Source organism: Aspergillus sydowii, assembly GCF_001890705.1.
Source record: "Aspergillus sydowii CBS 593.65 unplaced genomic scaffold ASPSYscaffold_16, whole genome shotgun sequence".
Lineage (NCBI taxonomy): Eukaryota > Fungi > Ascomycota > Eurotiomycetes > Eurotiales > Aspergillaceae > Aspergillus > Aspergillus sydowii.
In genome coordinates, this window is record NW_024467874.1 from 424,045 (window position 1) to 447,877 (window position 23,833).

The following is a 23,833-nucleotide window of genomic DNA, read 5'->3' on the forward strand; positions in this document are numbered from 1 at the left end:
TATACCATTGACTGTAAGGATACTAATTGAAATTGTTCATCACTACTGTACTGCCTCATACACCAATAGAAGTTGTTTTTCACTCGTGAGTACATTTGTGCTGATATATGAATAGGTATACAGCGGATACGTTTGCTGAAGTGCGTCTACTACGTAAATATATAGTGAACTACACATGCATTAATAGTCAGAGCTTCGGTCCATCTGAGGCTTCCAAACGTCGCAGATAGAAGAAAAACTCTCTACACGATCTGGACTAGTACAGGAACCTCGACCTATTGGAGAGAACAAAAATATCATGTTTCAAGGTGCTTCATGAATGAATGGGATGAATCGGGACAATCTCGGCAGAAATCGGCCGGTGGCCGGTGCTGGTTTCTGCCTGGTTTCTGCCTGAAACCAGGCAGGCATTCCGAGGTTTTTCTTCCCGCGGCATCACCGAGTTGTCACTTTCCTACAAAATCCCAACATTCTTGTTCGCGTTTAGCGACCATGTCAGCTCGGCGCTATCGATCCACCATCGCCTGTCACTCTTGTCGATCGCGCAAGGTCCGGTGCAGCATCAACGTTACCGGCGTGCCGTGCATCCGCTGTGCCCAGGACAACGCCGATTGTGTAGTGGACGGCGCAGCTTCAATGTGAGAAGACTGCCTTTGACACCCGGAAAACTTGACACCTAACCAGCCAGCTTAGACCTCGACCAAATCGTCGGAATGGCTTGACGCGACAGTCATTGCGCGCGGCTACCAGCAGTCCGCCTAGTCGCGTTGACACGTACACAGGGGGTGGTGTCCCTCCCCCAGACACCACAGCAAATTCTACACAAACCTTCCAGAGACATTCCGCGGGACCGTCAGCTATTTCCGGGACTGCTGAGAAATACAGTATCCAGGATGAGGAGCGCAATGGGCTTGAGATTGCTGCCGCCGCGTTAGGGAACCCCGGACGAGCTGGACAGGTTCCCTTCTACACAGGTAAGGGCTTTTCTGCCAACAGCTACGATAGAGCTGACGAATACCGCTACTAGGTGACAAAACTGGGATAACATCTACTTTATCACTATCTTCTGGGGAGTCTCTGGCTCGACACGTCCTAATTCCTACACGCGTCACCGAATCGCTGTGTGAGGAGGACCGCAACTACCTCAAGAGTAAAGGTGTTTTCAATCTTCCTAGCAGTGAGGCCTGCGGGTGCCTCCTCCAAGCATACTTTCGCCATGTACACACTATTGTGCCCATTGTTGAAGCCGATCAGATTTTGTACTTCTTTCAGGCCGGCCGACTTCACGAGTATAACCTACTTCTCGTGTGGAGTGTGTTCTTTGTCGCTGTAAACGTGCGGTTTGGCAAAAATTCAAATTGGAAGGTCGCTGCTAACCTTTCGTCGCAGTTCGTTCCATCTAGTATCTGCGAGCAGGAAGGGTACGATTCCAGGAAGGCGATGAAGGCAGCCATGTACTCCCACGCAAAGGTAAATTACTTATTCTGGTTGATGACGGGCACTATTAACTCTACGAACAGTGCCTGTACAGTAATAGTGGAGAACGGGATAAGACAGTGCTTTTGCAGTCTTCCCTCATGCTAGGCTTTTGGCACTCTGAAGTCGACGAACATGCGCAGCCATGGTATTGGACTGGGGTCTCTATCAGCCTTTGCCAGATTCTTGGCCTGCACCGCAATCCTGACGCAGCACGATACAATGCAGCTATCACAGACCAACAGCGGCATCTCTGGCGACGCCTCTGGTGGACGTGCTTTCTTCGCGACCGGTGGTTGAGCTTAACGCTTGGACGTCCGCTACGTATTGATCTCGATGATTGCGACGTGGCTATGCCATCGGTGGCAGATATACTTTACGACTTCAAAAATATGCCTGAATCTCTTTTTTCTGCCTTTATACCCGATGACCTGCATTTTCTGGCTGAATATTGGATCATGTTGATACAGCTAAGTAGGCTACTTGGATCTGTCCTCACATTGAGCTATAAGACAGTGCGACCAAAGCCCTCTCGCGAACAGATTGAGACCCTAGAGGCAGAGATCTTGCGCCATAAGCCTCCAGAACAATGCCCCAGTTGGAATGGCTCCACACGGTTTTACCTACATCACCTTCAGCTACACTATGAGTACGTCAAGTTCCCCAGTTCGTAGACTATCTAATTGACTGTTACAGAGCTATTCTTATCGTCCTTTACCGACCATCTTTAACGGACCCACCAGATGACATCTCACCTAGCCACCAGATGCAATGGCAAGAAAAGATACGCACCAAAGCAGATGCTGCAGCCTCGCGCACAAACGATGTTCTGGAGACACTCGCTCAAGAAAACCTCCTCGAATATGCCTTGCCTATGACGTGAGCTTACCTCTTACTCCTCGTTATCGTAACTCTCACATAGACTAACTGGCATCTGAAGACCACCACTCCTCATCCCTGCAATGCAGATGCACCTCCTCAACTGCCGCTCAGGCAACCCTCTATCGCGACGCCTCCGCTTGAACAAACTCAACGCATGCATGATGGTCATGGAGGAATTTCAGAAGGTGTACACAGTGGCATCGATATACCGTGGAATATTTGCTATGGCCATCCAGCAAATCTGTCCCGAAGCTGTTGGCGAGATCACCGGAGCTTCTGCTGCTCCTGCCTCTGCTCCTGGCCCAGCTCCAGGGATAGCGGCACCTCCGTCTGATCAAAACCAGTCGACCGGTATCACCACGGGCAATCCCATTGTTAATAATGTTGATCTCGATCCGAACGTGGATATGACTAGCATGGTTGATGCACTTCTGGATGAATCTTCGACCTTGAATTTCTGGGAGACGTGGAATCAAATGTGGGTTGAGTAGATGACACGGTTTATGAAAAGCCTCCGGGAGTCCCAGATGCGACAGCATGGAAGACAGACTGTGATAATTTTAAGGCTCGCGTGGTATAATATTCAGCGCAACGTGCCACATCGGTCTGAGCGAAATACCCATGCCTCCCCCTCTCCTTGGTTGAGCTGATCAGCATAATGCCGCCGCATATGAGGAAGTATCAGGGTATTCTTATGCTCGTCGCCGTTGGCGCGATAACAATCTGCACATGGCATTCCCATATGGGCCAAAGGTCCAAGTTGACAGAGATCGGCACATTCTATTCAGCTTGATTGGGCGTGGGCGCAGGGAGGTCGCCTGCTAATATGCAAGTGCGCTGTCAGAACCGGTATTTTTTATGCGCGTCAATGCAGTCTAACGATGCTGCATGGTGAAAGATTTGCCAGTCCCCTCAACTTTCGGAGTATACCCAGCCTGACCCAATTTATGTTTGAAACACTTAGCTGCAGTGTTCATCGCTGACTGGTGACATGGCATCTACCCCCGCCTGCCCTCGTATGGCTCGACCCCAGGACTTGCGATTGGATACTGGAGGAGCTGCGACTCATGCTGTGGACTTACGGTCGATTGAATAGCCTTGTTGAGCATCCCAGGAATGTGTCGCATCCGACAAAGCTGACTCGCACCATCAACTGCAGGTGCCCATGCAGGCTACTTGCATAACCTCGGCCTCCCCGCTCTCTTCAGCTGTCACCTGTCCCCAGAATGAGCGACTCAGATCCTGAGAATGAAGCCGTCAAAGCTCTTAGACAACCCCGCATGGAATGTCATAAACACTGCAGTCCTTAGGCGTTCCTTCTCGCCTCAGGCGTCCTGTCTCGTCACAGGTTGGATACCACAATCAAGAGGCCATATCTACGGACAAAGTTCCTTTCTCTTTCGCCAGTACCTAGAGACGGTGAATTATATATCAGCAGATATACATCAAACATCAAACATGGGATCAGCGGGCGAAAGCATAGTCGATGCACTTGTCGTCGGCGCGGGAATGGGGGGAGTATACTCAACATATCGACTTTCCCAGGCCGGCCTCCAGGTCCAGTGTATCGAGGCGGGCGGGGACGTCGGCGGCACTTGGTACTGGAACACCTACCCAGGCGCCATGAGCGATACAGAATCCTATCTGTACCGTTATTCATGGGATAAAGAGGATCTTCAGTCATACCCATGGGATAGGTACTACCTGTACCAGCCGGAGATACTTGAGTATATACGACATGTTGTTAAGCGGCACGACCTCCGGAAGTATATGCGATTCAATACCGAGATGCAGACGGCTGCTTGGGACGGCGACCGGAGTGTTTGGGTGGTTACTTGCTCGGGGGGTCTGGTTGTACATTGTCGCTACTTGGTCAATTGCTTGGGTATCCTGGCTAAGCCGAACTACCCTAATATCCCTGGAGTCCATTCCTTTGCTGGGCCGACCCTTCACACAGCCAGGTGGGACCACTCGGTCAAACTAGAGGACAAGACTGTTGGAATCATTGGAAACGGATCTACCGGTATCCAAGTCATGACAGCGATTGCGGCAGACGTGGGTCAACTTGTGTCGTTCCAACGACATCCGCAATATTCAGTTCCTAGTGGTCAGGGTCCTCTTCCCGCAGGTTATCGCGAGGACGTTAATAAGAATTACGACAAGATATGGGAGGACGCTCGGGCCTCTGCAACTGCATTTGGCATCCATGAGTCAACGCGTAAAACAATGGAAGCAACGCCCGAAGAACGCCAGCAAGCATTCCAAGAGATGTGGGACCAGAGCAACCCATTCCGCTTCATGTTCAGTGCATTTGGCGATCTCATCACCGACCGCGATGCCAATGAAGAAGCCTGCAAGTTCATCCGTAGCGGCGTTAAAACCCTGGGACCTGTACGCCCGTCGCCCGCTTTGCGATTCTGGATACTACCAGATCTTTAACCGCGATAACGTTGATATCGTCGACCTCCGCGAAACGCCCATCGACGAAATCGTGCCTGAGGGGATCAAGGTTCGTGAGCGGGATGGCACCAGCACCCTACACCCTCTCGATGTTTTGATCCTCGCGACTGGCTTCGACGCGGTGGAAGGAGGTTACCTGCGCCTGAAAATAACCGGGCGCGAGGGCAAGTCACTCCAAGAACACTGGGAGAACGGTCCAACAGCCTACGGCGGCGTCGCATGCTCAGGGTTCCCCAACATGTTCCTCGTTTCCGGTCCGCAGGCCGCCTTTGCGAACTTCCCCCCTCTTCTCGAGCGCGAGGTCGAGTTTATCATGAATTGTATCTTGCACAGCGAGAATACCAAACAGGACCATATCATGGAGGTCTTGCCTGGAGCTGAGGAGCAGTGGAATGAGATGTGCCAGCAGGTCTCGGCGGGTTCGCTCTTCAAGGACGGGATCGGATGGTTTTTTGGAATTAATATTGAAGGGCGCAAGCCGGTTACGAAATTCTATTTTGGTGGGTTTAATCGCTACCGTGAGTGGACTGACAAGGTGGTTGAAGCTGGGTTTCCGGGCTTTGCTGGAAGTCCGCAAGAAGAGATGGTTTTTTTGGAAGTTTTGATGCCGTGGCTAGCTAAATAAAGTGTTAGGTATTTTCATTTTCCTAAGAATGCAAATATCGGGTTATGTCACTAGCCAAATAGTCCACCCCTGTATATCGGGTGTATGATTTCGGTCACCGATCGGCTGCGAAAGTGCCGACAGTGAGATGTAAGACAGGCCCTATTATGTACCCCTGGGAGAAAGTACGAGGTATATTTGTACTTTTGTTCCTGGCCTGGATCCCAATGTAGCACAAGACCACGTGTGGTGATAAATATAGACACATTCTTCAACGACATGCCGCAATGTCTTAGCATACTGCGACAGCAGATATAACATAACTGCCCCTCCCTCGCCCCAGTATCAACCAACCCCGAATTTTACTCTCAAAAGCTGGAGAGGACAGACAAGGCAATGCCCAAAATCCTCTGCCTTCACGGGCACGGCACCAGCGGCTCGATCTTCAAATCCCAAACCGGTACCTCCTTCACACCACCTGTCTTACCCCCCAAGCACATATCAATTACAGAAACAAATCTAACCGCAATCCCAACAACAGCAGCATTCCGCTCCAAACTCCCACCTTCCTACACCTTCGACTTCATCTCCGCCCCGCACCCTAGCGCCCCGGCACCAGGGATAAAAGCCATCTACCGCGATTCCCCAACGTACACATGGTTCCGCGAGCCCACGCCCACCGGACTGCGAGATGCACATAATTGTGTTCTAGAATATGTGAAGAAGAATGGACCATATGATGCTGTTATGGGATTCTCACAGGGCTGTTCACTTATTGCGACGATGGCGCTGTATTGTGCCTTTGATGGCCGGGATGGATATGGGGATGGATATGGGGATGGATTCCCCTTCCGTGCAGCGGTGTTTATATGCGGCGGGGTACCGCTCTACGCACTCCGGGACTTGGGACTAGATGTATCCGACCGCGCGGAAGAAATCAACAAAGAAACAGGGGCATTACTGAACGGTACAGCCGGGAAACTGAGTACCTTCGCCGCAGACCCGACGCTGGTAAAGCGCGGTGTTGGGCTGTGGGATGGGAATGGGGATGCGCTTGTCCATGACCCTGACCCCGTGAACAGACCCGGGAGGGAGGATGTCTTTGGGCTTGATTTTACGGCTTTTCCGGGCTGGGCGAGGATTGGAATACCTACCGTGCATGTTTATGGGTGTAAGGATCCCAGGTGGCCTTCTGGTATCCAGTTGGCGGAGTTTTGTCCGGATCGGGTGGAGTTTGATCATGGGGGTGGACATGATATTCCGCGGGTGTCGGGGGTTTCGGAGAGGATCGCGGAGCTGGTTATGGCGGTTGTTTAGAGAGTATAGATCAAGTGAAGTTTAAGAATGTTGTGATGGAGTGGTTAGATGAAAATCGTGATGTCATTGCCCTAAGCCGTCATCATGATTGGAATAGATGGAGTTGCATTCCGATTCAACAACTAAGGCTTACAGCTACTGTCATCATCGTTCAGGCAGCTATACTATTTTATATTCAAAATGCCTTCAGACCCCAAAAACTACACAGATCCCGAGCTACGCGAAGAGGTCAAGAACGAAGTCCAGCAGGGCGACAAAGGCGGAAAGCCGGGCCAATGGTCTGCACGAAAGGTATTCAGTTGACAACGTATTCGGTGAACAGAAGACTTAAGATAATAGGCGCAACTTACAGCCTCGGAGTACAAGGCTCGCGGCGGTGACTATACTACATCAAAAGAGGAGAAGAAGCCGGAGCAGAAGAACCTTGATAAGTGGACTGGCGAGGAGTGGCAGACTAAAGAAGGATCTGGGACGGCGAAACAGGACGATGGGACTCGCAAGCGGTATTTGCCCAAGAAGGCGTGGGAAGAGCTAGACGAGGGTGAGAAGGAAGAAACGGAGAAGAAAAAGGAGGAGGGGTCGAAGAAGGGAAAGCAGTTCGTTGGCAATACAGCGCCGGCAAAGAGGAAGAGGAAGGAAGTTAGCAAGGATAAGAAGGATGAGGGAGAGGCAGAGGATGAGAGCGAGGAAGAGGCAGTAGACGAGGCGGAGGACGAAAGTGGAGGCGAGGAGAAACCGGCAGCAGACGACGACGCTGTACGTGAAGAGGAAGAGGATGATGAGGAGGAGGAGAAAGAAGAGGAGGAGGAGGATGAGAGGGAAGAAGATGAAGAGGATGAAGATCAGGAGTTAGGGAATGATGCTGAAGTCGATACACCAGAGGGCGAGCAACCAGACAAAAAGCGCAGGAAGAAGGATTAATGGGACAGTTCACCAATGCTGTAATGAATTGCAGTACCTGGAAATGAGAGATGCAATCAATCTTTGCTACTTATTCCGGTTTGTTTCTCAGTTAGATTCGTGAGCCAGGCAGTGGGTTATGCAATGGTTGTTTCTACACTTCCGGCGTTGGTTATAGGCGCAAAAGCGTAACTAGATTACCGACTGTTATAGCTTCCGTTTGAATATACAAATACACTATCGGATGCAATCACAAAATTACTAAAACAACTCCGCATTACACAATTCCGGGGCAGCTGGGGTAACCGAGTCCGTGGCGATGACGCCAGTCGCCACAGTTGATATTGACATCATTGCACCCGAGTCATTTTGCTCTCTTTCCCTAGGACAAGTGATTTTGTTATCGGTCTTTGCTGCGACTATTTCTGTCACTCGGAACTATGGAGTCTAGTAGTGTGAAAAAAGACAAAGACGACAGCCCTGCGGCCGCTCCTCAGCCCGCCCAGGCCTCCTATGACCACCCAACCCAGGCCCAGGCGGAGGATATAGCCGCTGAAATCACGGAGAAAAAAGAATCCAAAGATCTCCACCGCGGTGGAAAACGTGAGTTGCTCGAAGATGAATGTTACGACAAGCTGGGCTTCTGCTTCCCTTGGTGGAAGAAGTGGACAATTTTGTCTGTCATTTTCCTTGTACAAATGTCAATGAACTTCAACACCGGTGTATATGCCAATGCTGTCCCAGGCCTGGTACAGGAGTTTGGAATCAGTGAGCAGGCTGCTCGTGTTGGCCAGGCTGTTTTCCTGATAGCCTATGCTTTTGGGTGCGAACTCTGGGCGCCCTGGAGTGAGGAATTCGGTCGATGGCCTATCATGCAGCTTTCTCTGTTCCTGGTAAATATCTGGCAGATTCCGTGCGCCGTCGCTCCTAATTATGGCACCATCGTGGTGTGCCGAGTCCTCGGGGGTCTCAGTTCGGCTGGATATATATATATATTATTACTAATCTTAAGATATCTCTTCTAGTTAGTATAGATATTATAGGACCTGAAGGCTTTAAGCTAAACTTTTATATATAATAAATTATTATTGGCTCAGTGACACTAGGAATGACTGCTGATATGTGGGAAGCAGAAGACCAGGGGTTCGCTGTTGCATTTGTGGTCCTATCCTCCGTCGGAGGCTCCACGGTTGGACCTTTCTTTGGTGGCATAATCGGTCAATATCTTTCGTGGCCTTGGGTGTTTTGGATCCAGCTGATTGTGGGTGGCGTCACTCAGGCCATGCATTTATTCCTAGTCCCGGAGACCAGGGCTACGATCTTGATAGACCGCGAGGCCAAGCGTCGGAGGAAGAATGGCGACGATATATGGGGCCCGAATGAGCTGCAGGATGTTCGGATGGATATGAAAGAGGTTCTGCGCGTGTGGCGCCGACCCTTCGAGATGTTTATTCGCGAGCCCATCGTCCTATTTCTTTCTCTCCTCTCTGGGTTTTCCGATGCCCTGATCTTCGTCTTCACCAACTCTTTCACCCTTGTCTTCGAGCAATGGAACTTCACCGTCCTGGCCGTGGGCATGACATTCGGCGCCATCCTGATCGGCTACCTAATCGCATACGCCATATTCCTGCCTGACATCTGGCGCCAAATGAGCCTTCGTCATAAACATGGCAATTCCGTCCGTCTTCCTGAACGTCGACTCCTTTTACTACTTTACATCTGCCCCCTAGAACCAATCGGTTTGCTGGGCTTCGCTTGGACGACCATGGGACCGGCCTATACACCCTGGATTGCACCATGCATTTTCGCCGCCCTCATTGCCATGGCAAACTACGGTATCTACATGGCAACGATCGATTACATGGTAGCCGCATATGGTCCCTACTCTGCATCTGCCACGGGTGGCAACGGGTTTGCGCGAGACTTTCTGGCCGGTGTCGCCACCATGTATTCCACCCCAATGTACCAGAATATCGGTGGGAGACTGCACCTCCAATGGGCGAGCACCTTGCTAGGGTGTATAGCGGTGCTGGTGATGATTCCGGTTTATATCTTCTACTGGAAGGGCCCGGCTATTCGCAAGCGCAGCAAATTCGCCCAGACCCTGGAGGCGGATCGGCAACGACATGATGAGCGTCGTAGAAGCTCTGGCGGGGGGTATGGAAGTCGTCGGCCTAGTCGCATCCCGAGCAACCAGATTCCTTACTATACCTGAGTTGTGTAAGTATTTTTGTATTATTCTTGGATGGTGTATATACTGTTACAAATTATGAACAATCGACGACATGATGTGTTTCAGAGATTAGGCTGCTTTTAGACATATAGCAACTACGTAGCTCAAGAGTGTGTTGAAATTCCTTAATGGCAAAATTTCCAGGTCCGCGTTAAGGGTGATATTATGACACCTCAGTCCTCAGTCTACAGTGCATAACGACAATCTATCACTCTCCAGCTTTTACCATCATCTCCAAGTTCCCACGCGGTTGTGTGAAAAGTCTTACAATTACATTTCGGCCTCTGCGTTGAGATTACACCGACCCGTGTGTACAAGGTATACCCCACAGCTATAAAGACGACGACATCCACACGAGCCACTTCGCGCACCCTTCGTTTCTCGCACGGGACGACGGGAGAATGGAGATATCTGGGAAGGGCAAGGAGCAGCTGGTTCAGCTGACAGTCCTTCAAACGGGCTGATCCCTCGTCTATCCCGAGATGATCAGTGCACTCTCGGATCGTCTTCACTAGGTACTGTTGCGATCCCCGTCCAGGACCCACTGGATGCTGCGATTGGGGGCTCTCCCTGGCTATATGGTTCGGCACACGATCGCGACTGTTGAGTGATGTATGAGGTATGGTTTGTGAGGGAACTGTTACGGTCGATCCAACATAATACAGACCAGCCCAGCTGACCCTCATGGAACCCTGGCCTCTTCGTCATCGAACCTCCGTCTCCAATTTTTCGTTGATTGAAATTTATGTCTCACACTCTGCAGGATTTGCAGACCACCATGCGAAAACCGCTAAAGGAGCCCCTCAAATGTTACGAAATAGATAACAAGGTGTATACCATATAAGGATGTTCAACCAGCAACTGCGAGTAGGTCAGTGACGAGTGCCGATAGCATTATTTGCAAAGAAGCCATATACATGGAGCTTAGAAAACTCCAAGGAGCCCCGACGGCTTCCCACTGGATGATCCTCACTTAGGGTTCGCCACAGATGGCCTGCGAACAAAATTTTACCACAGATTGTTCAATCCCTCCCGCGGGGATGAGGTCGGATATGAGGTATACCAATTGTTTCAATATGATCCACTGCAAACCCGCATTGAGGTTAACGGCCGGGGTAAGCTGCGAGCCTGCGAGTCATGGGAACATGGCGAGGCCTTGGCTTGACTGAATAGTGTCAGACTATCAAAATTTAGACAGCATGGAAGGAGCACGGGTGGGAGATTTAGCTGCAGGTGAGTCTGTGACTCCGCAGGCCGATCAGTTGAAGCAGGGACTGGAGTGGAGAACGAGGCCGAGGTTCTAACTGCCTGGGCGCTTTGATATTCTCCAGCTGCGATGAACTGAAGACCCCTTTTTAAGCACCTGCAGGCAGTCAGGGCCACGGAGGCTCCGCGAGTCACGATAGTTTACGAAGGTTTAGACAATGGTCTTGAACACGCTGATCTGCCTGAAGAAAGCAAAAGAGCCGTTCTATTTGGACCAATCAGTAGGCTCGCTCTGTAAGCCATTTCCAGGCCTCCACTTGGACCAAACCTTGCACAGAATTGGGCGTGCGATGTGGGCCTGCGCGCCAAAACAGGTTCAGCTGGGCCTGGCGAAGTGCTGCAAAGGGAAACAAACAGGGCTATCAGGTCCTTATCAGGGCAGGGATTTGATAATAGCATTATTAGGTTCACAAGTAGACGACCACTATGATGATACTATCGACCCCTGAAACGCCGAACACCGCTTGATCTCCATCAACTCCATCACCTCCATCAGGCTATCACCACTCCAGATCTCGTTAATTTCCAGGAATGTGACCGATCTTCATCTACCCGCCATGTGCTGGATATATCGTCTGCATCCCCGCACTGTTCGCTTCGCTTCCCTCAACGCCCATCCCAACATCTGCCACTCTGTCTCGATGTCGCCCTCCCTCCAGCCATGTCCGACCCCGATGCAGACGCCAACCGCGGCTGGATCCTGCACGCCGTCGCCTGGCCGTTGCTAGGCGTATGCATCATCGTCATGGCCCTGCGCCTGTGGGTGCGCCTGCGCATCCTGCGTTCCTGGGGTTGGGACGACGCATTCATCCTCCTCTCGCTCGTCACGGCCGCCACCAACACGATTCTCGTCATTGTCAGCGTCGCGTACGGCGCTGGGCGACACATGTGGCAGCTCACAGCACCCCAGAAGAAAATGGCGATGAAGTACCAGATCGTGTCGCAGGGGTTTCACGTTGCGTCGACGGACTTGGGGAAGGTGTCGGTTGCACTATTTCTGATTCGGATTATCGGGGGTGTCAATAATCATAAAGCTCTGCTGTATACGCTGATTGCTGTCATGACTGTGATTAATGTTGGCGGTATCATCACGATTTACGCGCAGTGTGTCCCGATGAGCAAGCTGTGGAATTATGATTTGCAAGAAGGATATTGTTGGCCTAAAGGGGCGCAGCAGAACTATGCCTTCTTCCAGGGATGTGCGTTATGAATGAATCTTGAAACAGTTGAAGCTGTTTCTGGCTGCAGGCTGCTAACAATATCCGCAGCTGTTTCGGCACTCACCGATCTCATCCTCGCGATATACCCCCTGTTCACAATCCAGAGACTGCAGATGGCAACAAAGGTCAAGGTCGGACTGGGCATCGTCCTCTCGCTCGGAATCATGTTTGTCTCCTCTCTCCCATCCCTGCTCCCTATGTTCCCCCGTGTCAAAACATCTAACCAGTGTCAGCGCGATGGTCGCCGCAATCGTCAAAACCATCCACCTCGCCGGCCTCACCTCCTACGAAGACTACAGCTGGGAAACCGTCAACCTGACTATCTGGGTCAGCCTCGAACAGTACCTCATCATCCTCGCCGCATGCATACCCGCCCTAACACCCCTCTTCAACATCATCGTCCGCCATCGCTCCAGCAAGCGCAGCAAATCCGCCACGCACGAACTCAACGGCACAATGCGCACGCCACACTCCAAATCCAAATCCAAGTCAAAGATTGTCAAGAGCCACACTGACAACATCGACCACAAGCAGTATTACCCCTTTGCGAGCGTGGGGCGGGATTACGTCGAGTATCCGCTGACGTGGACGTCGCGGAGGGACCGCGAGAATATAACCAATATCAGCAGTGGAAGTGACAGCGAGACGCCCATTACGGGGTCGACGAGGCCGCAGGAGCCAAGGGGGATCTTGCGCACGACCGAGTTTCATATCCAGGAGCTTCCTGCGAATCGGTATGAGCATGTTGGGTAGCTAGCTGTTGAGTACCTACCTGGTTGACGTTATGACGATAATGAGAATTAGATGTCTCCGCTGGTTATCCTCCTCAGTAGTCTTCGTCCTACTTAGTATAGGAATCTCGCGACAAAGTCCCTCAGCGGATCGAATCGCTCTCCGAGCTGTTTCTGCGCTGGGCCCGCCCACTCAGAGATGACGCTGTGGCGATCCGTTAGTTTAATCAGGGCTTGTAGGATGGTAACAAGGAAGAACACATCCGACGTTAATCCCAGACACTGCCCGGGACAGCTCGAATGGAACGATCTCTTCAGCATCATCGGGGCATGCTCGTATATCTGACTCGACATCTGCCGTATTATACCCAGCGACTCTTTCTGCGCCTCTGTAGATTGCGTCGTACGATCCAATATAACCCGCTGCGTCAGAATCCGGCAGAGCTGGTAGTATCCCCACAACTTGGGTATCCAGTGTGGGTTTCCGCTGTGGACGGTGCTTCCGGTGTTTGGATCGCCTGTCCAGATTGGTGGGAGTCGTCCTTTCCAGGATATCAGGTCTTGATCGATATCTAATAGAGCTGAGCTGAGACCATCGCCACCATCTACCCCTGCACCCTCTGCTTCGACGTAGAGATTGACAAGCGCACTGAGGATGACGGCTAACTCAACTATCGGCGCTACTTCACGACATTCTTCAGTCCGAAAAGTCTTCACCAGCCGGATCACATATCGAGGAACTTGTTGGTTGGCGATGAGACATCCAACCGCCTGCCGCCGTTAGTTATGCGATTATATGAAATAAGAATCATCGATGCGTCTTGGTAGAATGGCGGTGTCATACAACGGTATAAGCAAGCTGTAAACAACCCACCATCGCAAAAATCATATTCGTCGGTATCTGCACGACGCGCATTAGGGCTGCCGTACCCCGGATATGCTTCATCCAGGAGTATGCGGCGGACGGGGTATCGGATATTATCATCTACTCTAATTAATACAAGCGATACAGCCGCTCCCTCGCAACTCGGAATAAGAGGAAAGATATGGAAAGATACCTCAAACATAGACAAATTAAAACTCGCAGTCGTCGTCGATCCCTTCTCCAGTTCCGCTGGATCCGCAACCGCACGGGCAAGATTGCGCAACGCGGCTGAATATTTCCGCCGCGCAAGGTCCATCATATGTGGATCTTTCCTGACAATCGCGAGGGCAGCGAGTCAGACAGACGTGACGCTGCATACCCCCGATGAGGAGGTCGCGATGTGCGGCTCGGGGTTACCCGCTGCGCTGGAGTTGGGGCGGGCGATGTTGAAGTTGCTGAAGTAGTACTTCCAGGCCATTTCCTCGATGTCGAGTGTTGGTGTTGCTACTGTCAAGGAGTATAAAAAGTAGGTTGGTTTTTTGAGGCTTGGGCGCTTTTTGGTAGATGTTGGTGGCTTCTCGGTTGGTTGTAATTTGCGCGCGATGGTGGAAGTTTGGTCTTTAAAGTGCAGATCGAGTGCATTTCTGTATCCTGCGCAGGGAAGCCCTGCTCGCGCGCATTGTGAACATTGTGGGCGCAGTTGGTTGCACTTTGATATCCTGCATTAGTACACAGCAGCCGTGGTGATGGTGGTTATTCTGAACGAACTTTGATCCGTCGCCGGCGACAGTTCTCACAGGCTAGACTGCCTTTACTGCGAGATGTCATTTTCACTGCTATACTGGTAGTTACGAGTCAAGAACTGAATTTGTCAAGAGGCTCGTCGTAGGCTTATATCTCCGATGGCGATGACGGCCAGAGCGCAACGGATCCCAATACGAGATGCCACTGACAGCATGATTGGCCAACCGACATTCTGCGTGGAAATGCGCTACATGACGAGTGAACTTCCTTTTTCGATTTAGTTTCTTTTGCCTTCTGCTTGCCATGAGTGTCCACGGATAATGGGCTTAAATCCGAGGGCAGCATAGATATTCTGCTGGGGATACCTGGCTAGCAACCAGCCATGCATGGTTTTTGGTTATATCGGCGTATTGTCTCTCGTTACATTCTGCTGTTAATTCCGTAAGTTAACTCCAGACGTTAGAGAATGATGTAACGCTCGAACTCTGGTTCAGATGCATATTTGCGTGGCTGATATCAGCCATGTCGGTGGGAATTTCATTGTCAACCAAAATGGCTGACGAGATACTCACTATACACCACGATTTGTGATGTATAAAAGGGCACCTCCGTCAATTTTCAATATATTGAACACAGAACAATATCAGCGATAGACCAGCGGCCAAAATGACCACATTTCAGAAAGTCGCCCTGCTGGGCGTAAGTTACCCCATCCATCACATTCGCATAGCACAGCACTGACTCCCCATAGAAAGGAGCCCTGGGCTCAGTCCTGCTCACCGAACTTCTCAAAGCCCAATATATCGTAACAGTCCTCACCCGCTCAGCCGCGTCCCTAGGCGACCTGCCGACCGGCGTCACAGCCAAGGAAGTCGACTACAGCTCAGTCTCGAACCTGGCAACCGCGTTACAAGGACACGACATCGTCATCTCAACCGTATCTCCGGCCGCCATCCCACTCCAAAAGCCCGCCATCGACGCTGCAATCCAAGCCGGCGTGAAACGATTCATCCCCGCCGAGTTCGGCGCCATGACATCCGACCCGGAGGGGAAGAAACTACCCTTTCATGCACCGGCTGTTGAAATCCACGAGTATCTAGCCAGCAAAGCGGATGCGGGCGAGATCGAGTATACGGTCTTTGCGGTTGGTGGGTTCTTGGAGATGTTGTTTACTAGCCCGCTTGTGGTTGATTTTGAAAAGCGCGCTGTTGCGCTTTATGACGGGGGTGTTCATGGGTTTGGTGTTAGTCGGTTGAGTACGGTGGCCAAGGCGGTTGTTGCGTCAATGGATAAAGCTGAGAAGACAAAGAACCGTCTGGTTCGGGTTCATGATGCGATTCTTACGCAGCGCAAGGTGTATGATATTGTGAGGAAGTGGACGCCTGGAGAGACGTGGACGGAGACGGAAGTGGATGCGGAGGCCGCTGTTCAGAGTGCTCTGGGACAGTTGGCAAAGGGGTTTGATCCTGCTCTTGTTGCGCCGCTGTTTGCTGCAGCGTTCCTGGGTGGGAAGTATGGGAGTGAGTATAAGGAGGTGGATAATGAGCTGTTGGGGCTGGGATTGATGAGTGACGAGGAGGTGGAGGAGTTTGGCCTGTCATTGAGGGCACAGCAATAGCTGAATGATCATAGCATGCGACTGAGTGCGAGTATGGTTCAATCAAGATAGCAGTTTATTTTTAGTGATCAGTGCTCCTCTATCTTGCTGCAATACTGGAGAATGTCCTCGGAGCAGGATAGACAGTCGATACCATCCGAGGCATCCATGAATCCGATTGACGTCGCAGATCTCTTTTCTCTTTCCCTTTCCGATCAAATACGATGTCATGACGTTCCCAGGCTGTATCGGCTGTCCGGATGTCCTCGAACTTGGATATCGTGTTCTATATTAATCTTTCCAGGACCATCACGACGATCTCATCCGACGTATGAAGTGTGGCTGGTTTCGCCTTTGATGAGGTCACTCACTCAGTACAATCTGATTGTCCAGTTCGAGTATCATTTTGCAGGATCGTGGAACCAAGCTCGTATCCGAAAATACTTGCTGCAATGGTCCTGTCGATCAGATTTTGGCTCACGGTAATTGGCCACCAGAGACATCACAGCTGTCCAAGAGCAGCCAGGACATGGCAGGGCTGGAGGAAACAACAGATTAACGAACTAATTCTCGTATTGGCAATCAAAACAGCATTTTAGCCTCTCGCAGCGTCACATTCTCGTCTCCGCGGTCTGCAACGAGTCGCTCAGCCCCGGAATACGAGCCTTGAGCCCACGGGTCCTCCCTGTGCTTAATTTAGACAAGCAACCCCCAATCAGAAGCATTATGGGGCTCAGGTGTGCTGCATAAACATAATCCCATCTCGTCCTTGCATAATTTAGATTACTTTAGCCTGTAACCCCAGGCAGGGACACTTCGGCAAGGCGATGTTCTCACAGGCTGTTGGGGATTCAGGCGTGGGGCGCATCCAAATATAATCAAGATCGACACAGATCGTCGTTTGAAGAACCGAGTTTACGAGGGATCGGGCCTGCATCGCTTGTAGGGGTCAATCAAGTCAGGCCAGACCTGGATATCGAAGGGCTCGAGTATAAAGGGGTAGTGAAGTCCGACGAGATCCTGCATCAACAGCTCAATACAACAACAACAACAACAACAACAAAAACAACAACAAAAACAACAAAAACAAGAATCACTATTATTCCTACTACACCCCTATACTCACAATGAAGCTCCTCTCTCTCCTCGCTCTCCCCGGCGCTGCCTACGCCGCCGTCCAGGGCTTCGACATCTCCCACTACCAGCCCAACGTCGACTACTCTGGTGCTTATGCCTCCGGCGCCCGCTTCGTCATGATCAAGGTGCGTTTCCACCCCGTTGAACCAACGCTAACAAGAGCCAGCTAACAACAGCAGGCCACCGAGGGCACCACCTACACCGACCCCGTCTTCAGCACCCACTACACCGGCGCCACCGAGGCCAAGCTCATCCGCGGCGGATACCACTTCGCCCAGCCCGGCTCCAGCTCCGGCAAGGCCCAGGCAGAGTACTTCATCGCCCACGGCGGCGGCTGGTCCGACGATGGCCAGACCCTGCCGGGCATGCTCGATCTCGAGGCCGGCTGCTACGGCCTCTCCACGTCCGCCATGGCCTCCTGGATCAAGGAATTCGGCGAGACCTACAAGGCTGCCGAGGGCCGCTACCCCATGATCTACACCACCACTAGCTGGTGGACCGAGTGCACCGGTAACAACGGGGACTTTGGGCAGTACCCCCTTGTCCTTGCCCGCTGGGCCTCGTCCCCTGGTAGCCCGCCGAATGGATGGCCGACGCACTCTTTCTGGCAGAATGCCGATACGTATAAGTTTGGTGGCGACTCTGAGGTCTGGAATGGCAGTGAGGAGAACCTGAAGAAGTTTGCCTCTACTGCGTAATTTCTCTGTCTTGACTTTCTTTCCTCTTGTGTATTTCCTCCTGTGTATAGAACAACCTGTCTCTTCAATCCGAGTCTAGAACGTGGGTAAATACTTATACTGCGGATATCGGGAATCGAATCCGACAACGCAATTCACGTCATCAATGAGCCAGTGCGGGGTTGATTTATAAGTAAATAAATGAAGCAGCCCCTCCTTTTTTTCCCAATTAATTCCATTCATTCAATCCGAGTACTACAAAATGTCCAAATCAAACCTCCTCGTCTTCGGAGCCACCGGCGCCATCGGGTCGTACATCATCGCCGCCATCGTCCACGCCCGCGACTCCTTCAACCGCATCTCCGTCTTCACCAGCCAAAACACCCTCTCTGCAAAGGAAACAGAGATCACTATCCTCCGCGACAAGGGAGTTGAAATTATTGTCGGCGATGTTACCAACAAAGATGACGTTTCGAAGGCGTTTGAGGGTACCACTCAGCCCAACCACACCAAATCCATATCCCCCGATAGGAAAAAGTTGAAGCTGATAAAGAAACAGGAATCGACACCGTAGTCTCAGCCCTCGGACGTGGCGTCATCACCGCGCAAACCCAACTGATCGAGTGGGCCGACGCCGCACCGCAAATCCGGCGCTTCCTGCCCTCCGAGTACGGCACCGACATCGAGTACAGCCCCGCGTCGGCGTCCGAGAAACCGCACCAGGCAAAACTGAAGGTGCGCGCTGCTCTTCGCGCGACGAAGGATCTGGAGTATGCGTTTGTGGTGACGGGGCCGTATGCGGATGTTCCGTTCTTCTTCGGTGCGAACAAGGATCCGGCGTATGCCGGTGGAAGCTTTGATGTTAAGCAGCGGAAAGCGGTGCTGCTGGGGGATGGGAAGGGGAGGATTAGTTTGGTTACTTGTGGGGAGTATGTCGCTACACATTTTTTTTTTTTTTTTGCTGGAGCTTTACTAACGCCTGCAGTGTTGGGAAATTCGTCGTGCACGCCCTGACGCACTGGGAGAAGGCGCGCGGTCGAGCGCTCAAGCTGAACTCGTTCACTACGACGCCGGATGAAATCTTGGCTGAGTTTGAAAAGCAGACTGGGGAGAAGTGGGATGTACAGTATACGCCGCTGGACCAGCTGAGGAAGCTCGAGCAGGAGGCCTGGGAGAAGGGACAGCCGGATGCGACAGGGCTGACGCTGAGGAGGATCTGGACGGAGGGCGGAACTCTGTATGAGCGTCGTGATAATGAGGATATTGGGGCTGGAGATACAGTGACCCTGGCTGGGGCTGTGAAGGATGCGATTAGAGCACAGCTTTCGAAGTAAAACAGAAGTAAACCGGAACGGTTTTGCACTTCTATATCTAGTAATATACATCTATGACTACATACATTTATACAGTTTATTGCTTCCACTTCCACGTGGAGTTGTGGTGGATATGGTACTCCTTGCTCTCAATCGCCTTCTTAATCCCCCACAGCCCTCCAACCGGCCAGATTCCGCGGGCCTTGCGGCTCCACGACTCCTGGCGCTCCTTGCGGTCGGCGTCAACGTCGATCTTGACCTTGTCATAGACACTGGGAAGAGTAGTCGCGTTGTACTTCTGGCGCAGACCCTCGTACCACTCCTTGTTGTACATGTTCCAGAACTCGTCTTCGCCGTAGTACGTGTGCGCGTAGAACCACTTCATCCCGCCGAGCTCGTGCAGCCGGTGCTCGAGTTCCCGATTGGCCGTGATAAACTTCTCTGGGTCCTTCGGTCCGAATCCCCAGACGCCGATGTTCAGCATCTGGTCCGCCGTGAAACCGGGGCTTTCCACGCTGGAGTGCGGGTGGAATGTCGGTGCTGGGCTCTGCTTGAGCGGGCATAGCCAGAGCGGCCAGATGCCCAGTTTTTTGCTGGTATGGTCGATGAACGCCTCGGCGTTGGAGTACGGCAGGGCGAGATCTTGGACGACGAATCGGCTCGACTCCCCGCTCGCATGCAGTGCCTTGTACAGCATTCGTGTGTGCAGGAAATCATCGAGGAACCATCGCGTTGCCCGGCTGAACGGGAAATGGAAATAATCAAACGCAGCTCGCCCAACCCAGAATCCACCGCGGTCGTACCGGAACAGGTACTCGGCCAGTGGGATATAGTCGACCACCGGCGAGTTCCCAGTCCGCGTCTTGTCCTTGACATGCAGATAGTACCACGGATCCCAGGCCCGGCTGAACGTCTGCACCTTGGCCGTGTCTGGCATATCATTCGTCATCTCACCCGCAACAACAACACCATGTTCCGGCCCATACACAATCCCATCGACATAATCGTTCCGCTCGTTCAGCGTCTCGGCGTGCACGTTCGCCACGGACTCTCGCACACTTCGCTGCGGATGATACGTCGCCTTGACAAACTTCTTCGCCTCAACCAGCTGCAGCTCCATCAAGGTCGTAACCCCCAGCGTCCCAACCGCCCCAGCGGCCCCGCGAAACAAATCCGCATTCTCCCCCTCGGAAACCTTCATAACTGTCCCATCCGCCATGACCATCTCCACATAATTAATCGTGCGATCAAAGAACCCATACCGAAAACTGCTACTCTCCCCCGCCGTCCCCGCATAGCCTCCACCAGCAGTTATCCCAGGGAACTCCATCACAACCGGCGGAACAAGCCCATGCTTCAGCGTCGCCTCCACAAGACGGTCCATGGGGACATTGGGCTCGACGAGGGCCGTCCGGGTCGCAGGGTCAACGCTAAGCACATTGCGCAGGTCGCTGATGTCGACTTGGTTCTGGCGTCGGATCGGTCGCGTGCTGTTTGTGGACCCGTGGTTTATCCGGAAGGGTTCTTTGCGCTCGTAGAAGCCGCGGATGGCGGATGCGATCCGCGAGACGGCCGTCTTGTGTCGCTCGAGGCCCATTGTCGTGACACTGGCCGCGTCTTGCTTGTGACTGAGCTGGTGAAACTGAGCTGGTGAAACAGGACCAGCTCAGTCCATCGCGGAACCTTGCGGAATGCGGCTCGGAGCGACCCCGAGATCACGTGGTATGTGTGTCATGTGATTAGCCTGTCGACCGCGATGAGGCCGAACAATGCTCCAATTTGTTCTCAAGAAGAAGCTGGATTTCTTAGCTGAATCAGAAACTGCTGTTGCCAATGGAGTATCGAAGAAACGTTGCGTTGTGTCCCATCGTTGGTCGACATCACAGCATAGGTAGTAGGAATGCTTCGATATATATATAGAACCTCATTTGGCACAATGAAATCTTCTCATGAAAACATATTTATTGGTCAATTGCAAAATAGATTCATCGTACGCCTGGTATAGATTGCAGACTGTTGGCATATACAATGCAATAGAAAGACGGCCTAATACCGCTAGTGGTTTTTATGGTCGAATGGTATTTCGATAGAAACTACCAATCAACCAGCATGCATAGTACGCTATGGACACTAAGCTGTACCGATTCTGCCTTTCCGATGCTCGGCACTGATAGATCAATAGGTGAACAGCCATCATCAACCCGAATATACTCACGAGCAATGAAATCCGGTCAATCCCAATTCAACCCATTCAGCACCGTCCCCTCAACGCACCCAACATACTCACAGTCCATATCTCTCCCCTTCAAGATACTCGCCTCAACCCACAAGCGCAACTTCCCAGGCAACTCAGCCATCACACCCCCCGACCCATAACTCTGCATAAACCCGCGTGTCAGTTTGACATGCCCTGCATTCTCCCTTCCAATCTTCTCCATAGCCTCCATATCCAGAAAATAGAACAGCTGTACCTTGTCGTTGAGGCTCAACTCCCGCGGCTGGGCATCGGCGGCCTTGAACATGCCGCTCTCGGAGTTGTAGCATAGTCTCGAATCCAGTATCCCCTTTTCTGGACCTGCGGCGACGAGATCGGATATCCAGTTCGTTACCGGCTGGTTGAAGTTCTCGATCCAGTGTTCTTTCTCCTCAGGGAGGATGAGACTGTGGTCTTGACCCTCGACTACAAAGGCGATGTTATCCGGTAGAGCGCGGACTTCGATTCTTCCTCTGCAGATGGGCAGATTGCTATCATTGCTGCTGTTGTTGTTGCTGCTGGGAGTAATCGACAAAAGATGCGTTCTTGTTGGTTTCTTCGTCACTTCAGCACGGAATTTATTCTCCTTCGTGACATCGCCCATCCTATCGTAGTAGCATCCCCAGTACCCTGATTTATCAAGAATAGACTCGAATTCCCCCAAGTGTGCCATGCCGGAGATACGATCTGATACGTTTGTTCCGTGTTGTGTCCTCCCAGGCGGCACGGTGAGAATCTCGCGGTATACGCCCGCGTCGTCGGGAAGGGACGCCCAGAACGAGGCGACGGGCTCACTGGTCCACCATTTCTGAAACGCGGCGGGGGAGGGCCAGTATGTGAGCCAGATGCGCGTTGGGACGGGGTTGTCCTGTTTGAGGTTTTCGATGCGGGCGGGCTGGTTGGTTATTAGGGTGTTGAAGGTGTTTATGAGAGCGGAGTTGTCGGTGTCCTTTGTGGAATGGTGTTGGATTCCGAAGATTGTGGTGACTATGGGTGTTTCTGCGGGGAGCTTTGTTCCCCACATTTTGTATGTTTTTCTTTTTCTTTCTTTTGTTAATGGGTCTTGATGACCTGGGTTGTTGGTGGTGATGTTAGAGGTGGATAAACGTGAATGCCCCGTGCAGCTTGGGAAATACTTATAAAAATCCCTCTCCTCTGCTGGCCTGAACTAGAGCATATTGACAGGGAATGTGGTGTATATCGGTGAATCTCGAAAGTCGTGACATCTTTTGACAGGTGTATAAAACACGTGTTGGAGAAGGGCCCTGGCCAACGAGCGGTTCTGATTTCCTAATCGACGGCGATGAGGATACAGTTCACAAGGCTAACTCCACTACTGCCCTCGGAATGAGCGAACAGACATCTGATAAGTAGGGTGGCCGGCATGTGGTGCAGGGCGCTGGCGCATTCTGGTGGAGAGGCCCGGCGGGGTGCTGGACACCAACTCGCCGGTGACCGAATGGAAGGAAACATTGGCAGACAGCCGTTACTAGAAAAAATGGGGTCACGGTGTATGATTGCCTTGATTGGGGGGTTGGGCTCTTGTGCGACTATGGATACAGATATGGTTGCACGAAGTGGGCGAGTAACGACAGATCCACATAGCAGAATGCCCCTATTTGTACGCTGTGGCGGAAATATACCGCCATTAATAATAGAGCATTGGATTTGCCCAAGGGTATTACTGGTGTTTTCTCTCAGGGGTTATATAAGTTATAACCATAATGTCTCACTATACCCGCCAAGTACATTTTGATACTAAACAACGGATAAGTGCGCATGAACATAGATCGCCAAGTAAAGTACTCTGCTCAGCGCCCTCAGATGTTTATCGGCTAAGTCACGGTGGCTTGCTTGGATCCGAAAGGGTACGTAAGGGGAAGCTGAAGGGTTACGTCGAGGGCCGCGGAGCCGGCGATCTTTGTACAAAGAAATTGGCATTTCCAGCCACATATTCCGTGCCTGAAGGCAGGAGTCAGCTTCTAACCCTAACCAGAGCATTTCCTGAAGCATCAGCCCGATATCTACGGGGTTACCAATGGTAGCCGCGACACTTCTGCCTCCTCAGGCTTTCCTACGAAAAAGAGCAATGTGAGTTGGATAAAGCGGGCGGGGCGGTATATAGTTATACATCTGCCTCGCAAGGCCCAGGATAGA

At 51.8% G+C, this 23,833-nt stretch overlaps 12 protein-coding genes across 12 annotated transcripts; 8 read left to right on the forward strand and 4 right to left on the reverse strand.

Annotated features, from left to right (window-relative positions):
* Positions 1-492: 492 nt before the first annotated feature.
* ASPSYDRAFT_1164055 (Zn(II)2Cys6 transcription factor) lies at positions 493-3,252 on the forward strand (the record flags this gene model as incomplete). The annotated part of the gene is made up of 7 exons (XM_040840140.1): positions 493-638; positions 694-974; positions 1,028-1,335; positions 1,390-1,470; positions 1,521-2,125; positions 2,173-2,355; positions 2,417-3,252. 7 exons carry the CDS (start codon positions 493-495, stop codon positions 2,847-2,849), a joined length of 2,037 nt encoding a protein of 678 aa, XP_040697269.1. The 3' UTR covers positions 2,850-3,252.
* Positions 3,253-3,816: 564 nt separating this feature from the next.
* ASPSYDRAFT_62080 (flavin-containing monooxygenase) lies at positions 3,817-5,443 on the forward strand (the record flags this gene model as incomplete). The annotated part of the gene is made up of 3 exons (XM_040850073.1): positions 3,817-4,749; positions 4,790-5,387; positions 5,436-5,443. 3 exons carry the CDS (start codon positions 3,817-3,819, stop codon positions 5,441-5,443), a joined length of 1,539 nt encoding a protein of 512 aa, XP_040697270.1.
* Positions 5,444-5,818: 375 nt separating this feature from the next.
* Positions 5,819-7,660, forward strand: ASPSYDRAFT_162273 (uncharacterized protein; the record flags this gene model as incomplete). The annotated part of the gene is made up of 3 exons (XM_040843074.1): positions 5,819-6,721; positions 6,956-7,030; positions 7,079-7,660. The coding sequence occupies 3 exons, from the start codon at positions 5,819-5,821 to the stop codon at positions 7,658-7,660; spliced, it is 1,560 nt and encodes a 519-aa protein (XP_040697271.1).
* A 356-nt stretch (positions 7,661-8,016) lies between these two features.
* On the forward strand, positions 8,017-9,955 carry ASPSYDRAFT_1164087 (uncharacterized protein). Its single transcript, XM_040840141.1, has 2 exons — positions 8,017-8,611; positions 8,737-9,955. Exons 1-2 carry the CDS (start codon positions 8,080-8,082, stop codon positions 9,852-9,854), a joined length of 1,650 nt encoding a protein of 549 aa, XP_040697272.1. The 5' UTR covers positions 8,017-8,079; the 3' UTR covers positions 9,855-9,955.
* On the reverse strand, positions 9,956-10,750 carry ASPSYDRAFT_531114 (uncharacterized protein). Its single transcript, XM_040848619.1, has one exon. The coding sequence runs from the start codon at positions 10,556-10,558 to the stop codon at positions 10,058-10,060; it is 501 nt and encodes a 166-aa protein (XP_040697273.1). The 5' UTR covers positions 10,559-10,750; the 3' UTR covers positions 9,956-10,057.
* Positions 10,751-11,520: 770 nt separating this feature from the next.
* Positions 11,521-13,184, forward strand: ASPSYDRAFT_50971 (uncharacterized protein). Its single transcript, XM_040848191.1, has 3 exons — positions 11,521-12,337; positions 12,407-12,524; positions 12,592-13,184. Exons 1-3 carry the CDS (start codon positions 11,800-11,802, stop codon positions 13,109-13,111), a joined length of 1,176 nt encoding a protein of 391 aa, XP_040697274.1. The 5' UTR covers positions 11,521-11,799; the 3' UTR covers positions 13,112-13,184.
* Positions 13,045-14,055, reverse strand: ASPSYDRAFT_50974 (uncharacterized protein). Its single transcript, XM_040848192.1, has 3 exons — positions 13,934-14,055; positions 13,131-13,860; positions 13,045-13,082 (listed from the first exon to the last, which is right to left on the reverse strand). The coding sequence occupies exons 1-2, from the start codon at positions 14,003-14,005 to the stop codon at positions 13,204-13,206; spliced, it is 729 nt and encodes a 242-aa protein (XP_040697275.1). The 5' UTR covers positions 14,006-14,055; the 3' UTR covers positions 13,045-13,082; positions 13,131-13,203.
* Positions 14,056-15,342: 1,287 nt separating this feature from the next.
* Positions 15,343-16,534, forward strand: ASPSYDRAFT_50975 (uncharacterized protein). The gene is made up of 2 exons (XM_040848193.1): positions 15,343-15,397; positions 15,450-16,534. The coding sequence occupies exons 1-2, from the start codon at positions 15,365-15,367 to the stop codon at positions 16,314-16,316; spliced, it is 900 nt and encodes a 299-aa protein (XP_040697276.1). The 5' UTR covers positions 15,343-15,364; the 3' UTR covers positions 16,317-16,534.
* A 793-nt stretch (positions 16,535-17,327) lies between these two features.
* ASPSYDRAFT_531226 (lysozyme) lies at positions 17,328-18,251 on the forward strand. Its single transcript, XM_040848624.1, has 2 exons — positions 17,328-17,557; positions 17,612-18,251. Exons 1-2 carry the CDS (start codon positions 17,423-17,425, stop codon positions 18,128-18,130), a joined length of 654 nt encoding a protein of 217 aa, XP_040697277.1. The 5' UTR covers positions 17,328-17,422; the 3' UTR covers positions 18,131-18,251.
* Positions 18,252-18,371: 120 nt separating this feature from the next.
* Positions 18,372-19,443, forward strand: ASPSYDRAFT_36409 (uncharacterized protein; the record flags this gene model as incomplete). Its single annotated transcript, XM_040845424.1, has 3 exons — positions 18,372-18,597; positions 18,669-19,038; positions 19,095-19,443. The coding sequence occupies 3 exons, from the start codon at positions 18,372-18,374 to the stop codon at positions 19,441-19,443; spliced, it is 945 nt and encodes a 314-aa protein (XP_040697278.1).
* Positions 19,322-21,084, reverse strand: ASPSYDRAFT_531223 (FAD-binding oxidoreductase). The gene has a single exon (XM_040848623.1). It carries the CDS (start codon positions 21,017-21,019, stop codon positions 19,520-19,522), a length of 1,500 nt encoding a protein of 499 aa, XP_040697279.1. The 5' UTR covers positions 21,020-21,084; the 3' UTR covers positions 19,322-19,519.
* Positions 21,085-21,528: 444 nt separating this feature from the next.
* ASPSYDRAFT_50979 (phenylacetaldoxime dehydratase family protein) lies at positions 21,529-22,955 on the reverse strand. Its single transcript, XM_040848194.1, has one exon. It carries the CDS (start codon positions 22,698-22,700, stop codon positions 21,654-21,656), a length of 1,047 nt encoding a protein of 348 aa, XP_040697280.1. The 5' UTR covers positions 22,701-22,955; the 3' UTR covers positions 21,529-21,653.
* Between the last annotated feature and the right edge of the window lie 878 nt (positions 22,956-23,833).

Excerpts from the sequence above, each read along its gene's own strand:
- ASPSYDRAFT_50975 (XM_040848193.1), top strand. The coding sequence starts at position 15,365 with ATGACCACATTTCAGAAAGTCGCCCTGCTGGGC. Across the intron at positions 15,398-15,449 it reads AGAAAGTCGCCCTGCTGGGC|AAAGGAGCCCTGGGCTCAGT; the intron begins GTAAGTTACCCC and ends GACTCCCCATAG.
- ASPSYDRAFT_1164087 (XM_040840141.1), top strand. The coding sequence starts at position 8,080 with ATGGAGTCTAGTAGTGTGAAAAAAGACAAAGACGACAGCCCTGCGGCC. Across the intron at positions 8,612-8,736 it reads CCGAGTCCTCGGGGGTCTCA|TGACACTAGGAATGACTGCT; the intron begins GTTCGGCTGGAT and ends TTATTGGCTCAG.
- ASPSYDRAFT_531114 (XM_040848619.1), bottom strand. The coding sequence starts at position 10,558 with ATGAGGGTCAGCTGGGCTGGTCTGTATTATGTTGGATCGACCGTAACA.
- ASPSYDRAFT_531226 (XM_040848624.1), top strand. The coding sequence starts at position 17,423 with ATGAAGCTCCTCTCTCTCCTCGCTCTCCCCGGCGCTGCCTACGCCGCC. Across the intron at positions 17,558-17,611 it reads CCCGCTTCGTCATGATCAAG|GCCACCGAGGGCACCACCTA; the intron begins GTGCGTTTCCAC and ends TAACAACAGCAG.
- ASPSYDRAFT_50974 (XM_040848192.1), bottom strand. The coding sequence starts at position 14,005 with ATGCGCGTCGTGCAGATACCGACGAATATGATTTTTGCGATGGTGGGT. Across the intron at positions 13,861-13,933 it reads TACAGCTTGCTTATACCGTT|GCGGTTGGATGTCTCATCGC; the intron begins GTATGACACCGC and ends TAACGGCGGCAG.
- ASPSYDRAFT_531223 (XM_040848623.1), bottom strand. The coding sequence starts at position 21,019 with ATGGGCCTCGAGCGACACAAGACGGCCGTCTCGCGGATCGCATCCGCC.
- ASPSYDRAFT_50979 (XM_040848194.1), bottom strand. The coding sequence starts at position 22,700 with ATGTGGGGAACAAAGCTCCCCGCAGAAACACCCATAGTCACCACAATC.
- ASPSYDRAFT_50971 (XM_040848191.1), top strand. The coding sequence starts at position 11,800 with ATGTCCGACCCCGATGCAGACGCCAACCGCGGCTGGATCCTGCACGCC. Across the intron at positions 12,338-12,406 it reads CTATGCCTTCTTCCAGGGAT|CTGTTTCGGCACTCACCGAT; the intron begins GTGCGTTATGAA and ends CAATATCCGCAG. Across the intron at positions 12,525-12,591 it reads GTCCTCTCGCTCGGAATCAT|CGCGATGGTCGCCGCAATCG; the intron begins GTTTGTCTCCTC and ends AACCAGTGTCAG.